General features: G+C 39.0%; 1 protein-coding gene and 1 pseudogene across 3 annotated transcripts in view; one reads left to right on the plus strand and one right to left on the minus strand.

The window, feature by feature from the left end:
• DHX57 (DExH-box helicase 57) overlaps window positions 1-17,403 on the plus strand; it is a 43,148-nt gene that overhangs the window by 245 nt on the left and 25,500 nt on the right. The window contains exons 1-10 of one of the 3 annotated variants that reach the window (XM_014447989.2): window positions 48-109; window positions 1,500-1,705; window positions 4,785-4,943; window positions 5,953-6,138; window positions 6,745-7,583; window positions 9,190-9,368; window positions 11,231-11,352; window positions 12,802-12,997; window positions 14,064-14,188; window positions 16,129-16,262. In XM_014447989.2, coding sequence (XP_014303475.1) covers window positions 1,506-1,705; window positions 4,785-4,943; window positions 5,953-6,138; window positions 6,745-7,583; window positions 9,190-9,368; window positions 11,231-11,352; window positions 12,802-12,997; window positions 14,064-14,188; window positions 16,129-16,262 — 2,140 coding nt within the window. In that variant the 5' untranslated portion in view covers window positions 48-109; window positions 1,500-1,505. Of the gene's footprint in view, window positions 1-47; window positions 110-242; window positions 623-1,499; window positions 1,706-4,784; window positions 4,944-5,952; window positions 6,139-6,744; window positions 7,584-9,189; window positions 9,369-11,230; window positions 11,353-12,801; window positions 12,998-14,063; window positions 14,189-16,128; window positions 16,263-17,403 lie in introns of those variants that run through there. The other 2 variants (XM_014447992.2, XM_006083432.3) reach the window with 2 other exon arrangements.
• Window positions 12,016-12,381, minus strand: LOC106694983 (annotated as a pseudogene).

The raw sequence follows: 17,403 nt of genomic DNA on the forward strand, positions 1-17,403 counted from the left end.
TCGTCCGGGTTGTCAGTGTGCAGACCCTTCTACCGCCTTCCTCTCCCGAAGCGGTCGGTGCTGAGGATCCCGCTGTTTGGCAGGACCCCAGGCCCTGGGGCCGGGCCAGGTGGGGGTTGGCAGCCGAGCTGGCCCCGCCTGCGGGAGCGCTGCGTTCGGGCTCGGAGGGTAAAGGGATGGATTGGAGGGGCCAGGTTTCATTTCCTGTCGTCTCCATCTCGAACCAAATGGCTGTTTGGGGGGCGTTGCATGCTCGGGGAGAGGTGCCAGGTGTGGGTGTCTGCACGGAGCTGGCTGTGAGGGGTCAGTCGGCGATCTGCCTGGAAGGGGAGAGGTGTGTGTCAGTGTTGAGTGCCCAGCTTAGTGGTTCTGTGCCCGGGAACCAAACTTGGGCGTGAAACAAAGGGTACTCTTGGAACCAAACTTAGGCCCCTGTGTCCACGGTGAAAAAAGATCGCTGAAATCAGCCTCTGCAACCTGGGATAGAACAGTGGAATCTGTCTGTATGGATTATGCGACATGATTCCTGTTCCCTGGAAAACGGCTGGAGAGAGTCATAGTGGATACAGCCCGCAAGTCTAAATGTAGAGTTTGAGCGCAGATCTCAGATCGAGTTGTAAAGGTAATACTTTCGGGGCTGGTGTGAGACAAGTTGTGGATCACTCTTTAGGCAAGCTTGCTATGGCTTGGTCTGGGTGGCTAGCCACTCTTCTTTATTTATGTATTTATTTATGTTTTATTGATTTATTTGAGAGAGAGAGAGAGAGAGAGAAACTGATTTGTTCCACTTATGTATGCATTCATTGGTGGGTTGTTGTATGTTCCCTTGATACCATTGTAACTAGCTAGTTATTAATGATAGAAAGGAGCATGGGAAGGCCAGATATTACAGGCTTGTCATTTGGGCAGCTTCACCAGGAAGCTGCAGCTTTACACTCCCCAGGGCTCCAGCAAAGGAAGATAGATGTAGTAGGCCCCGTAAGGTTGGAGGGGGCTAGGGAAGGTGCTGGCTGTCAGTAATGCCTGGGGACAGAAATGGTTGTCCAGAATGGGTGTGGCAATGCATGGGCCCTAGGGTTTGGAATGCCTAGTTCCCTAAACAGAGAAGTTCTATTTCTTGCTTCTCTTGGGACTCCTGTGACTCTGGGCTTTCGGGGCTCTTTTGCTCCTGCTCCCCTGCTTTCGCCCACTGAATGACTGCAGTAATTACCTAACTGGCCTCCTGGTTTCTCCTCCTCACTACCACCATCCAGCCCTTTTATTCTTCACATCGCACTAAAGTAATTGTTTTAACACATAAGTCAGTCCTATCCAGCTTTTTCCTCAATGGAAAAATATCCTCAGGTGAGGATTAACAACAACTCAAAAATAAATAACAAAAATAAAAGCAGTGTTTCCAGATCCGCTTTAAAAAATAGGCTATATCCATAACTTTGAAAACAAAGAATTATTATACTTGTCTGGTGTCATGAGGTCTGTGTTCCTTTTTTCTCTTGCAGGTGAAAATGAGTTCTTCAGTAAGAAGAAAAGGCAAGCCAGGCAAAGGAAGTGGGAAAGGGTCTTCCAGAGGAGGAAGAGGAGGCAGGAGTAACGCTAGTAAATCTCACGGTGGTGGCGGCAGTGGTGGCAATAGAAAGGCCTCAAGTAGAACTTGGGATGATGGCGATGACTTTTGTATCTTCAGTGAATCAAGGTCCTCAACCAGGTATTATGCTCTCTGAATGTTCAGATATGGAAACAGTGTCAATTCCTAATGTATGGGACAATAGTTGCTCAGAGAAGGGGGAAGAAAAGCCAAGTAATTCTGCTCAAGTTCATTGTTCCTCTTATTTTAAAACTTTGCAGTTCCCCTCTTTATAATATAGTCTGAATGTATGATGGCAAATAACAGCTTTTTCTTTTTGGAAGTTCAAAATGTGAAATTAACTTGAACTTCCACATGATGCTGTGAATTGAGTGTAATATCATTGTAACCAATGTTATGAGGAAAGTAAATATTGGAAATGGGAAAAGTGATGAAAATTATTTTAAGTATTTCTTAGGCTGTATAGTTTGAAGGTTCCAGTATGTGACCTGGTTGGACTCTGTCTTTCTAATTGATGAATGATCTGTTTTCCAACCAGATTGACCAGATCTTCACCGGTGCTTCACCTGATAACCAACAATATCCGGGCTTCTCTCATAGTCAACTTTTAAGTAATGAATAAATTCTGATAACTAATGAATATTTAATGAAAGTAAAGATGTATTACTGCATACTGTACAATATGTATGTAAAATTGTAATTGTCTCTCAAACTGCACTATGAGCTTTCTATGGGAATTCTTAGAGATGGAGAGATTTCTTTAAAGCTACATACACACACACACTCTTCTGAGAATAACTCTCAACTAAATATCTTTAGAAGGAATATAGGTGAGTGCTAGAGTTTAACTGTATCATACATGCCTTTAACTTAAATGAATTCAGCTATATGCATTCAGGAAAAAAAGGAAAACAGCATTTAAGTAGTTTAAACTAGCCACTAAGTGAATCTGAGTCCCATAGTGAGCAAATGGAGAAGAATCTGCTATTCCCTCAGTCGGTCTCAGTTTGCAAGTACTTGTTGGAGTTTAAGCCTCTGATGTACTGAGTATATGATGTTAGGGTTTAAAAATAGGTTTTTCTCACATAGTGCCTAGTACAACCAAATACTTCATCTGGTATTCAAATTGTCATTTTGGACATAATGAGAAATAATGTAGCAGTCTCAAACTTGACACCATTTTAAGGACTTTTCCAAAGTAATTTAAACTATATTTTCACCATAGCTTTTGACTTAAGAGCCCAATTTCTGAGTTCAATGCAACGCCATTCTTTTTGAAAACAGATATCACAGGTTCTTGCAGTCTTAGATGTTCATTCAGGCAGCAAATGTTAACAGTGCCTACTATGCACCAGGTACTGTTCAGGGACTAGAATTACAGCAATGAGTAAAATATTAAAATAATATCCTTGTCTTCATAGAAGGAGATTTGAGGTATAAAGACCATAAACAAATATGTACTGTTTCAGGTGGTACATGCTATGAAGAAAAATGAAGGATAGAGGTGATAGAAAATACCAAAATAGATTGCTGATATTTTCAGTAGTTGAAGTCTCTGTAATATGTTGCATTCAAATACAGAGAACGTTTCTTCCACTTCCCTAGATTTTTGAAAATGTATAATGAAACATGCCCACCCCTCTAAAAAAAGAAAAGAAATTTAGTGAATAAAGTTAAACCTTAGAACTTATGATTTAAACATTAAAAAGAGTCCTTTAAAAAATCTAAATTCCAACAATGAAGATTGGTGAAATAAATTCTAGTACATCTATATAAGTAATCACTTAAAATTATGTTGTAGGAGAATTTTTTTTATTTAAATTCTTTATTGTTTAAAGTTTTACACGAGTCTCCTTTTTCCCCCCGTTGACCTCTCCCCGGGGGCTCCCACCCCCCAGCACATGCCTCACCCCCCTGCTGTCTGTGTCCATTGGTTATGCTCATATGCATGCATACAAGTCCTTTGGTTGACCTCTTATCCCTCACCTCCCACCCCCCGCCTTCCCTCATAGGTTGGGCAGTCTGTTCGATGTTTCTATATCTCTGGTTCTATTTTTGTTCATCAGTTTATGTCAGGGGTCCTCAAATTACGGCCCACAGGCCACATGCAAATACAAATACTGTATTTGTTCCCATTTTGTTTTTTTACTTCAAAATAAGGTATGTGCAGTGTGCATAGGAATTTGTTCATAGTTTTTTTTTAAACTATAGTCCGGCCCTCCAACGGTCTGAGGGACAGTGAACTGGCCCCCTGTTTAAAAAGTTTGAGGACCCCTGGTTTATGTTGTTCATTATATTCCACAAATGAGTGAGATCATATGATATTTATCTTTCTCTGACTGGCTTATTTCGCTTAGCATAATGCTCTCCATATCCATTCATGCTGTTGCAAATGGTAAGAATTCCTTCTTTTTTACAGCAGCATAGTATTCCATTATGTAAATGTACCAGTTTTTTAATCCACTCATCTGTTAATGGGCACTTAGGCTGTTTCCAAATCTTAGCTATTGTAAATTGTGCTGCTATGAACATGGGGGTGCATATATTCTTTCTGATTGGTGTTTCTTGTAGGAGAATATTTAATTTTAGGGAAATGTCACCTTAAATTTAATAAGGAAATAAAGCAAATTATAAAAAATTATCTATGCTGTACAATTTTTAAAAGATGTATATGAAAAAGATAATGTTAATTAGGGTAACCTCTGTTTTCTTTTTTGTTCTTTAGTTTTCTACAGTGAACATGTATTTTTTATAATCAGGAAATAATGATAATTTAGGTAAATATTTCAAAAGTAGGCCAAGTATTAACTCATGAGTGTTGACAACTAAATGGAACTCTCTTTTTTTTTTTAGATTGGCTACCTAACATAGAATACAATAAACACTTTGTGTAGCATATTTCTTTCAAAAGTTCTCCAGTGCAGAGGGAGTAATGATAGCATTGCTTTTTCCAGAGTGTTCTTGAGTTAGTGAACCAGTTTTAATGATTAAGAATCTGATCAGTGTTTTTTCCAGCAGTTCCAACATAATGAAGTCTAGTAGGGATTGTAGGAAACAGAGGACCTCTTCCTATTCCTTGTCATCTTTTGGAAGATACTTGACAATCTAGTTCATGTTATATATATTTGGGGACTCTCAGGGGAGTGTAAAAATTCTGATTCCAGGTAAATGTGTAATTTTGTTATTGTGTCCTTTGCAGACCTAGCAACAGTAACGTAAGAAAAGGAGACACACGCCCCAAATGGAAGCCCAAAGCCAAAGTGCCCTTACAGACTCTACATATGACTTCTGAGAATCAAGAGAAAGTGAAAGCTCTTCTCCGAGACCTGCAAGAGCAAGATGCGGATGCTGGCTCTGAGTAAATTATTTTATTTGAATAAATTACTATAGTAAGGAAGATGTATTGGCATTTTCACATACAGTGAAGATCCTGTGTGTCCTTAGAATACTGTATCAATACTGATCCTGTTGTGACTAACTAGTTGAAAGTGAACTAAGAGAAATGCAAGAATAAAAGTATTCAGCAAAGTTTTAGAGTGAATCTGTCTTTGCAGTATCTGTGAGCACTAGTCCAGATTGCCTTTTCTCCCCTCACCCCCCCGGACAATGCTAATATGAATTCAATAATTGCTTTATTGACAACCTTCCAAATAAAACCTTGTCATGAACAAGTAGAAGTATTGTTCTAGGAACAAATAATGAGTTGATCCAATAAAGTCTTAAGATTTATACTACTCATGTCCATCTGCTTAAGAGAAACAACTTCTACTCTTTTGACTATTTTGCTTTTTTATTGCAGTAGTTAATTTTTTCCACTTGCCAGAATTAATGAATGGTCAGTCATGAGCAGCTCAATTTCCATCCTATCTACAAATCTCATATCTATCTTAGATTTAGGGAAAGTGGTTATACAGCAAAGCAAAAATTTAGAGGTGGTTTTTATGAATAAGAAAAAAGAGAGGATAGCCAAGACATACAGTAAAGAATACAGGCTCTGGGGTTAGACTGACTTGGTTAAAGTCTCTAGTTGTTCTTACCTGTATAACCTTTGGCAGTTACTAATCCTTTCTAAGTTTTAGTTGATCATCTGAAAAATGGAGATTCCGATAGTATCTTGTTGGGTTATTGGGAAGATTTTAAAAGAGGTAGTACATAAACATAGTATCTGCCATTCAGTAAATGTCTGATAAATGTTAATTGCCAAGATATAAATTAATAGGTGAATAAAAGATTAAATCACTGACTGAATAGTGGTCAGAATCCTGTGTCCTTTGGCTTTCTAAATTAAATGCTTAGACTCTTGCTAAGTTTTTCTTTGAAGTAAGTAGAAATTAGTATGTAATATATGAAAATGTTATCTTTTCCAGAAGAAGCATCTCTGGGGAGGAGGAAGATGATGAGCCTGACTGTGATGATGCACAGTACTGGTTGGCTGGACAAGAAGCTTCCCTTGTTCCCGACTCTGATCCTTTGGATTATGCTGGATCAGGCCCAGTGGAGCCTTATAATCCAGAACTTATAGTCTCAACAGTTGCAGTGCAAAAACTTTCCAGGTGATTGTTTTCAACGTTCATACCAGTTGGAAGAGAATTCAGGGAAACAGAAGGCATATTGTAAACCCAACTACCCTCCCCCGCTTTGAGTGTTTTCCTATTGTATGCGTTCCAGAAGTGGTGATATGTCGAATATTCTTTTAGGTTAGAGCAGCGGTTCTCAACCTGTGGGTCGTGACCCCTTTGGGGGTCGAACAACCCTTTCGCAGGGGTCGCCTAAGACCATCGGAAAACACATATATAATTACATATTGTTTTTGTGATTAATCACTATGCTTTAATTATGTTCAATTTGTAACAATGAAAATACATCCTGCATATCAGATATTTACATTACAATTCATAACAGTAGCAAAATTACAGTTATGAAGTAGCAATGAAAATAATTTTATGGTTGGGGGTCACCACAACATGAGGAACTGTATTAAAGGGTCGAGGCATTAGGAAGGTTGAGAACCACTGGGTTAGAGAGATTAAGGAGGAATTAGTATTATCAGGGACTCTTTTTCAAAATACAAACCCTGCATAGATATAGTTATAATTTCACATAAAGGTATTTAAATGATTTCTTATTGCTCCTTTTTTGTCATGTTTCACACTTGGTAGGTATGGTTTCAACACTGAACGCTGTCAGGCAGCCCTGAGGGTTTGTGACGGAGATGTGGGGGCATCACTAGAATATCTGCTCATCCAGTGTTTTTCTGAGACATTCGGAGAGAGGATGAAAATCTCTGAGGCAGTTGCACATATGAGTGAGGATGAGTGTGTGGAACCGCGACAGGAAGAGGCATTTGCTCTGAAGTCAATCTGTGGAGAAAAATTCGTGGAAAGAATTCAGAACAGAGTTTGGACCATTGGATTAGAACTGGAGTATTTGACAAGTAAATTCCGCAAATCCAAGCAAAAGGAAAGTACCAAAAATATACAGGAGACTTCACTTGATATCTGTAAATTTTACCTCAAAGGAAACTGTAAATTTGGATCAAAATGCAAATTCAAACATGAAGTGCCCCCAAATCAAATTGTTGGAAGAGTAGAAAGAAGTGTAGATGATTCTCACCTTAATGCTCATGAAGATAAATCTTTTTTATATGAACTTGAAATTCGATTTTCTAAAGACCACAAATACCCCTACGAAGCTCCCCTGGTGGCATTTTATTCCACCAATGAGAGTCTACCTCTGGCTTGTCGTTTACATATTTCTGAGTTCCTTTATGGCAAGGCCTTGACTTTTGCAGAAACTGCAGAACCTGTTGTATATTCTTTGATTACCCTTTTAGAGGAAGAATCAGAAATAGTCAATCTACTAACAAATACCCATCACAAGTACAGTGATCCTCCAGTGAACTTTCTGCCAGTATCCTCTGGGATCAGAATAACTAATCCTTTCTGTCGTAAACCAGTGATTCCACACAATTCTTTGGTTTCAAGTCGAATTCCAGAAGGTATGTAAGGCATTGACCACGTGGAGTGCATTTTGGGGTACGGGGGGCAGGGGCATTCAGAATGATGGACTAAAGAAGTCAGAGGTTCTGAGGGATAGTCTAGGATCTCCCAGGGACCTCAGGCAAGTCATTCTCAGCCAAGGGCAAAAAGGAATGAGAATCCCCTGAGCGAGGGCCTGACTGTAACTGGAAGGCCCAGTTTTGTCACTGTGATTAGGCTCCCTGAATGGAAAGTTTGAAGTGATTTGTGAGTTTACTCTAGCAGTCGAGCGTGGGAAGAAACTTATAGCATCTTCCCAACAAACCTGTTTTATTTAATTCATTTGGTTTTACTTGTTTATCTCTGATACTTTATGTGGCACTACTTTCAAATGAGTTTTTAGAGATAGCTCTCTTTATATACTACTATTCGTATTCTCTTGCTCTTTGTACACTAGACTGTCAAAATTCACTGGAGTAGGGCTATCTTCATGAATCCCTAAATCCTCAAATAAAGAAATGTTTGCACAGGCTTCTGGCTTTATCCAGATCCAGGTTTGCTACACAATTCTTATACTACAAGTAAATCCCTTCAGTTCATCCAAGAGTTCTCTCTTATTTGTTGCTATCTTTCTTTCAGAGGAATAAATTTTCATCGTTCACAAGAGTTCCTAGGTAAACGTCAATAAGTAGAGAACAATGAAGCGGCACTGAGTTATGGGTACCGAACAGTTGTCCAGTTTCCTCACTCGCCACTTGACTCACTCCCAAATGTCAGCTTCTAGCACCAGGATTCAAATGCATTTCTCAAGAAATGACAAATTGTGGGTTGTGGACTTTTTAGAAATTATGGCTTTATTGAGATGTAATTTGCATACCATAAAATTCACCCTTTTGAAGCTTACAATCAAATGATTTTTAATATGTTCACAGAGTTGTGCAACCATAAACAGTCTAATTCCAGGACATTTTCCTCACCCCAAAAAAGAAACCCCATACCTATTACTAGTCACTCCTCTTTTCCCCCAACCCCTGACGACCAAGAACCTATATTCTTTCTCTATGGATTTGCCTATTCTGGGCGCTTCATAGAAATGAAATCATACAATACGTGGCTTTTTGTGTCTGGCTTCTTTCACTTAACATGTTTTCAAGGTTCATTCATGTTGTAGCATTTGTCAGTACTTCATTCCTTTTCGTTGCTGAATAATAGGCCATTATGTGAACATACCTCATTTTTTTAATTGATTCATCATTTGATAGGTTGTTTGTATCACGGAATTTTAGGTGCATTTGCCAGTAGTTTAAACTTTCAGTTAATTCCTTGAATGTAAAAAGTCTACTGGATTAACATTTAGCCATGCCATGATTTTCTCTTGTTTTTAACTTAATTTTGTTTTTAACAGTAGCCACTTATACTTGAGTAAAGTTTGTTTGAAGGTGCATTTTAAGTTCTTTAGCAGTAGAAGTAGTAGTATTGAAATGAATGAACCTGCTTTATTCATGCTTTAACTTTTTCTCTTATTTTATGATTTTATTGTTGTTGTTACTTTGTTAGACGATGATTTTCCCCCTTTGATAAAGAAAGGGCTCCATATCGAAAATGTTTCCTTTTGTCCCCTTCAAGTTGAAAAAGAATCAGAACCTCAGGAGGAGACAGATGAGGATGAAGGTCCTGCACCAGTGGTAGTGGAGAATGAAAGCTATGTGAACCTTAAGAAAAAGATTTCCAAAAGATATGACTGGCAGGCAAAATCAGTACATGCTGAGAATGCTAAAATCTGCAAGCAGTTCCAAATAAAACAGGTAGGGTATTCTGAGAGAATGGCTAGCATTGCCTCCCTTATGTATGGATGAAGGGATTGATGAATTGGGAAGCTTTGGCTACCCTCCCTAGTATACTTTTGGTTCTCTTTTACTGAGTGGTCAATTTATGCATGCCACAGCAAACTTGGGCACATAATCTAGATAGTTTTGGAAAGTCCAATGGCTGGTGAAAATGAAATACACACCTATATACCAAGTATTCTCAGAATCACGTGGCTTTGGTACTGTGACAGACAATCTGATGAGTGGAAGGAAAATTAATACTGTACTGTGATTCACACTAGAGGAATCACTGTAGAAAAGGAAAAGGAAACAGGTAAGGGGGAATTTTTACCCATTTCAAAGGCTCACAGGATAAATAACTTCCCCTAAGTCACACAAATAGCTAGTGAGCGGTAACATAGAGGTTCAAGCTAATTCTGTTTCCAAAGCCTGTGTTGTTTTTACCCCATTCACATGAAGATTATTTTAAAAGAACCTGCCGGTGAACTGTGAAGGCAGAGTTGGATGTGGGACAAAGGGGAGTGGCTTAACCAATTTAGGGATTGAATTAGAGATGCTTTGTAAGGGCCCTTCCAGTCCTAAAGTTCTGTGATTCTGATTTTGACACAGTATAAAACTATCCCATATATAGTACAACCAGAGGCCTGGTGCACAAAAATCATGTACTGGGGCGGGGGGGTGGGAGGGCCCTCAGCCCGGTCTGTGTCCTCTCGCAGTCCGGGAGCCCTCCGGGGATGTCCGACTGACAGTTTAGGCCCACTCTCTGCTCTCTGCAGGGAGCGGGCCTAAGCCGGCAGTCAGGCATCCTTAGTGTTGCCGCGGAGGTAGGAGAGGCTCCCGCCACCACTGCTGCACTCGCCAACTGTGAGCCAGCTTCTGGCTGAGTGGCGCTCCCCCTGTGGGAGTGCACTGACCACCAGGGGGCAGCTCCTGCATTGAGCATCTGCCCCCTGGTGGTCAGTGTGCGTCATAGCAATTGGTAATCCCACTGTTCGGTCGATTGACATATTAGCCTTTTATTTTATAGGATACCCATAGAATGTCAAAATGAATAGAAAATCACACAATAAGGATAGAAACAAAAAAGTAGCATGTTCAATTGGTCAGTGTGCTTAGAAGTGATAAATTTATGTGATAAAATTATATGCAGAAAATGATATGTTGGTATAAATTTCTTACATTATTCAAAAACACATCCACTTTTAATGTGTAACACCATATAGCATTGGCCATTAGATGTCAGGCTGAGTTGCGTAGATGTGATAATTGGCCAAAAAGAACCCTTTAATCAGTACTCTTACTATTATTGATTTTGGTAGAAATCTGATATTGTGTAGAACTGTGCTGTCCAATATGTAGCTTTTAGTCGTGTGGCTATTTAAATTTAAATTCATTAAAATAAAATAAAAAATTCAGTTCCTCAATAGCACTGGCCACAGTAAAGTGTTCAGTAGCCACATGTAGCCCAGGGTTACTATCCCAGACAGTGTAAATATAGAACATTTCCATCACACCAAAAAGTTCTATTGGACAGTGCTGGTGTAAAAACTCCAGCAGGAAGAACTGAATAAGTACTCAGCAAGAGGGGTTTATTTCTCTTCTAAGGTCTTTCCGTTTATTCCGATGAGGAAACCACAGATTCCACAGCTTATTCTGGCTGATTCTCTGAGCAGCCTTCTGACTAAAGTCATCAGTATCCACCCCCAACAAATTTGCAATTTCTTTCTCTGAATAAATTGTTAAAGAGCAGAAAGGGTGGGTCTATGGTTTTTCACATTCAAGCTTTATGAGAGGTGGTTCAAAGTAACCCAACTGATACTTACCTTTTATGTTATTAGACCTCCAGACAGTTCCAGTCAATTCTGCAAGAAAGACAGTCACTGCCTGCTTGGGAAGAAAGAGAAACCATTCTTCAATTGTTGAGCAAGCACCAAGTACTTGTTATCAGTGGTATGACTGGGTAAGAATACATTTTACTTATAATGCAGCTTTCATCTGTAAATATGGTATTACCCTGTTTACCATAGCCAGTTCTATTTTTGAAAAGCCAGTAGTTGGTGTTATTTGCTCTTATTCCTGTCAAATATTAAATAATATTTCACAGGAATTAATACTACAGCATCTGTAGTCAGCAGAGCCAAATTACACAAAACAAACATAAAACTCGGAAATACATCTAGGAATTTATGGACATCGTACACCTCTGCCGTGAGATAATTTTAAGGCAAAAGGTTTAGCTGAATGCTTTTAACAAGGCCCATTTTAAAAGGTAAAGAATAGCTCCAGAAAACTTATCTTCTAAATTTATTCTGCTTTCTTTAGAGCTTTTATTTGTTCTTTTAAGAACAACTTAGGGCACATTATTTTTCCTGTTTCACACTCTCTATATGTTATCAAAAACTGTTTAGCAGGGACAAGTCACAGGCATAATTTAATTATCTATTCAAGGGTTCTCAATTTAATCATTACATTTGTGCCCACTGATATAGTAGTAACTGTATTTTGCAGTTTCTTATCTTTTTAACCTCAGTTCACTTGCAGCCAAGTCAATACACATCAAAGGGAAAAATATAAAGTATTCTTAAGACAAGACTCCTGTTTCTTTTTTTTTTCCCCCCACAGGAAAACAAATCCATTTTATTTATTTTCAGTAAGTTTAAATCCTTGAGGGGTACAGCATTACATGGATTCTGTGTCCAATAGCCTTAGCAGGAAGGTTGCTTCGGGATTTAGCACGAACCATTCCACTGTTTCCATGAGCATGAGTTACCTTTCCCCAGATTACTCTGGTTTTGTTTGGTTTGCCACCAGGAGTCACCGTGTTGTTCTTTGCTTTGTACACATAAGCACATCTCTTGCCTAGATAGAATTCTGTTTCATCTTGAGCATAAACACCTTCAATTTTAAGAAGAGCTGTGTGCTGCCTCTGGTTCCGGAGACCCTGCTTATAGCCAGCAAACATGGCCTTGGGCCACAGCCTTCCAGACATATTTGTTCTCATAGAAATCCTGTTCCCCGCAGGCCCCTAAGGTTCAGCAGCAGCGCTTCCACTCACCTCCACAGGGTCCAAGATGGAAAAAGGAAGGCAAGGCCAAGACTCCTGTTTCTTTAGGAGTCATATGTAGAGTTCATGTTCCTAGAGTCATTTATAGACCTTAGTAATGTCTAGTCAATACTCCCAGTTATGCAAGTGATACTAAACTATTCTTTGATTGCCCTGTTAGTGAGTGCAAATTTCTAGGAGTTATTAGCTATAGATAATAAGTCAGTATAGGTTTAGAAGATAGATGAAGCTGAACTACTTTTATTCTACTTAGCTTTCTGTCTTTTCTCATCGCTTATGATTGCTTCTTTGGTTAACTGGCACTTGTAAGCTCTCATTTTAGAACTTACTTGTTTTGACATACAGATGTGGGAAAACCACACAGATCCCACAGTTCATATTGGATGATTCTCTGAACGGACCACCGGAGAAGGTGGCTAACATCATCTGCACCCAACCCCGACGAATCTCTGCAATCTCTGTCGCTGAGCGTGTTGCTAAAGAGCGAGCAGAAAGGGTGGGTCTGACTGTGGGATACCAGATCCGCTTGGAGAGCGTCAAGGTTTGTATGTTCTGCTTATTTCTTGATAACAGAAATTTAGTTTTCATGTATAAAGAATTCTTGGTGTTTGGAGATTAATAGGAAATTTGGGATATACTTCAGAAGTCCTTTTGGAAATGTTTTGGTATAAAAACTCTTATTGGTATACTTAACTTCCTCTATAAAGACCTTTTATTGTTATTTTTAAATATATCTTTATTGATTTCAGAGAGGAAGGGAGAGTGGGGGAGAGAGAAGGAAACATCAATGATGAGAGAGAATCATTGATTGGCTTCCTCCTGCACGCCCCACACTCGGGATTGAGCCTGAAACCCGGGCATGTGCCTTCATCGGGAATCCAGCCAAGACCTTTTGGTTCACAGCTCGATGCTCAACCACTGAGCCACGCTGGCAGGGCAAAGACCTTTTATTCTTTATTGGCAGAAGTGATCTAGGGAATTAATCCATTTGTTGAATAAGGAATGGACAAATTCAGAATTGATTTTATCACTCACTGTTGTTTTTATGTTTAATAATATTTTCTAAATGCTTTTTATGAGTCCTAAACTTAAACTTTTTTGTTGTTTTTGTTAATCCTCAACCAGGGTTATTTTTCCCATTGATTTTTTTTTTAATCCTCACCCGAGGATATTTTTCCGTTGATTTTTAGAGTGGAAGAAACATCGATGTGAGAAAAACATCAATTGGTTGCCTCCTGCGTGAGCCCTGAGCCCAAGCCGGGGAGGAGCCTGCAACTGAGGTGCATGCCCTTGACCAGAATCGAACCTGGGACCCTTCAGTCCACAGGCTGACGCTCTATCCACTGAGCCAAACTGGCTAGGGCTCCCATTGATTCTTTTAACCACTGAGCCACACCAGCCAGGGCCTAAAGTTAAAATTTTGATATGAAGTAGAAAAGCTTTTATTGTCACCAGCAAGAAACTGCACTTAGTATGGTTTCATATTAAATGGAATTGCTATTGTTTTCAATACTTTTTATCCCTATCCATTCACAATGTCTTTGCCAATTAAAATGTTTCCTTTTCAAAAATGTCATGAATGCTTTCTCTGCCCTTTTGCATGCCAGTCCTCAGCCACCAGGCTGCTATACTGCACCACAGGAGTGCTGCTGAGAAGGCTCGAGGGAGACACAGCCCTACAAGGAGTCACCCATATCATTGTTGATGAAGTCCATGAGAGGACAGAAGAAAGGTAAACAAAGGCTTTCCAAATGCATACATACCCACACAATATATGAAGACATGGCTGAAAGCATTTTATTCTGCTTCCAATTCAGTTTCTTAGCATGAGTAAAGCTAACTTGGCAAGAGAAGGCCTAAGTCACAGAACAGGAACTGCTTTTCTGGCCCCAGGGTCGATAATACTAAAAATGCTAGGAGAGCACATGTTCATCACTAAAAGAGTCACCCTATTGTCCTGGCCGGTATGGCTCAGTTGGTTGGCCGCTGTCCCGTGCACCGAAAGGTTGCCAGTTCAATTCCTGGTCCGGGCACATGCCTGGGTTGTGGGCTCGATCCCTAGTCAGGGCGTGCAGGAGGCATCCGACCAATGTCTCTCTCTCTCTCTCTCTCTCTCTCTCTCTCTCTCTCTCTGCCTTCCTCTTTCTCTAAAAAATCAATTAAAAATTAGAAAGAAAAAAAAAGAGTCATCTTGTTACATGGACATTATGTAATAAGCGATAACACCCTCCTGGTGTCATGCTGAGGTGAGCACTGTACTTAGCAGAAATAACAGATGTAAAGCATGCAGCAGCTGATGGACTTTGTTTGGTCAGTCATTCTGTCCTGACATCCATTTAGATGTTATAGTGAACAAATGTATATGGCTCTCCTTCATCTCTTATGGTCTGGTAGGAAAAGCAAATAATGAACAAGCAAACAAACAAATAATTACTAATTGGAATAAGTACTATGAAGGAATAAATAGGAAGCTGTGTTCGGGGGACAGACCAAGAAGATAGCCAGATATCATATGTCTGAAGAGACGACATTTAAATTAAAACCTAAAGTATGAGGAGTCCTATGTGACAAATGGGGGCAAGGCCAGCATTTGCAAAGACTTCAGTGGGATGGGCTTCAGTGGACTCCAAAAACTGGTGGAAAACCAGCGCAGCTGGTGTGTAGGGAGTAAGAGGGAGAGTAGTAGGAAGTGAGTGGTGGGGTACAGATCATGTCACATAGGACCTTGTTAGTGAGGACATCAATGTCATTGAAGGATTGTGAGCAGAAGGGTAGCACAAGCTGATTTACATTTGAACAGAATTATTGGTCTGCTGTATTGAGACTAGATTTCAAGAGGCAAGGGCTGGAGCAGGGAGAACAGTTAGGATATTGCTATTCTACAGAAAATATTGTTCTACAACTTGAGCTTTATTTGCTAAAATTGCCATAGAGATGCTTTCATGTCAGTATCTAGAACTGTACCTTATTCCTTTTATCTGCCCCATGCTATTCTACCGAATGGATGATATTGTTATATTAACCGTTTCTTGGTTGGTGGACATTCGGGTAGTTTCCATTGTTTTACTACTATAAACAATGTCATAATGAAAGTCTTTGTATATGCGTGCCTCTTTATGTACATGCAGATATCAAGAAATAGAATTATCAAATGCAATGATAAATCTTACTGGTATTCTAATTGGTACTACACTAAATTTGGTTTATTTGGGGGGAAAATTGATATATTTTTGTTTGTTTGTTTGTTTGTTAATCCTCACCAGAGGATACTTTTCCTATTGATTTTTTTTTAAGAGAGAGTGGAAAGGAGGGAGAGAGACAGAGAGAAAAACATCAATGTGAGAGGGACACATCAACTGGTTACCTCCTGCACGCTCCCCAACCAGGGCCAGGGATCGAACCTGCAACTGAGGTACATGCCCTTGACCAGGAATTGAACCTGTGACTCTTCGGTCCAGAGGCTGATGGTCTAACCACTGAACAAAACCGACTAGGACTGATATCTTTTTGATATTAAGTCTTCACATCTGGGAATATGACACATCTTTGTATAAACATTATAATTGTTTTCACATAGGTCTTAAACATTCCTTGCTCAAAATATATCAAAAGTTATTAATTTTCATTCATTGAATTTGTTTGATCCTCAGGTGTGTCTTTTATTTCCTCTAGTGACTTCTTGCTGCTAGTTTTGAAGGACATTGTGTTGCAGAGACCAACGCTCCAAGTTATTCTGATGAGTGCAACTTTAAATGCTGAGCTCTTTTCAGAATATTTCAATTCCTGCCCAGTTATTACTATACCAGGTGACTAAAATACATCATTAAATATATATTCTTCTCATAAGCAAATGAAATTATTTTAAAGCTAAATTGAGACATAAATTTATAGGTATTTATTCCTCTTTCTAGAGAAGAAGTGATTAGTTTGTAACAAATAAAATTATAAGCACATAACGAAATTAATAAAGAGGCTACATTATGTCCATTTTCTGGGAGATTTTAATTTTATATGTGCTGTTTTGAAAAGTCCAGGTTACTAGTGTTTCTTGCATTTCATTGTGTTTAATCTAAAAATGTGAATTTATAAGGGTATTCTGTCAGAAAGGAGAAAGTTGTATCTGTGAAGCGCATATCTGTTCATTGCTGGATTCTGCTAAATTTCTAGATATTGGTCCATTCTGAGAGAAAGTAAAGTTGGGTAGCTTGTGTCTTCTTATGGTGCTTTCACGGTTTCATTGTGGATTAATTTATCACCTACGACTCCTGTTTATCCTCCTGCAGTTGATTGTGAAGGAACAATTGGGAAGCACTGACTAATGAGTATTAGTCCTGTTTGTTCTAGTTACAGAGAATTTTGACAGTAGATTTAAAGAAGAAATTATATGGGGGCCAATGGGAGAAAAAGGGGACATATGTAATACTTTCAACAAAGAATTATTTAAAAAATAAAATAAACACTGACTTTAAAACCATTAAAAAAATAAAGAAGAAATTATATGCTTGATCTAGAGTACAGTTGTTAAATCTTTAAAGGTCCCTGTGGGGGAGCAGGGGAGGATAGGAAAAGCATAACAAATGGTTTTTAAAAGGCAAAAGGTTTATTAGCAAATAATCATCTTTTCACCTTTATACTTCTTCTTCTTTACAAAACTGGAATCTTACCCCTTCCAATTTCTATCATCAAAAGTTATTTTTTCCCTGGGGACGGGGTGGAGGGATCATTGGGGGTGGGGGACATCTTTCAACAATAAAGATAAATTTTAAAAATAATTAAAAAATAAAATTTTTAAACTTTTTAATCCTTTTAAGACCACAAAACAAATAGTACGTTATTGTGCTAAGCTTTGTTTTAAGAGAATTTTGCATATATAAACTATTTCAGGATAGCTCAACAGGTATTCTGAGGCTTTCCTATTTTATTTTACTTATTGTCTATTTTGTTTTT

This window comes from Myotis lucifugus, unplaced genomic scaffold (assembly GCF_000147115.1).
Source record: "Myotis lucifugus unplaced genomic scaffold, Myoluc2.0 scaffold_6, whole genome shotgun sequence".
In the NCBI taxonomy this organism is placed as follows: domain Eukaryota; kingdom Metazoa; phylum Chordata; class Mammalia; order Chiroptera; family Vespertilionidae; genus Myotis; species Myotis lucifugus.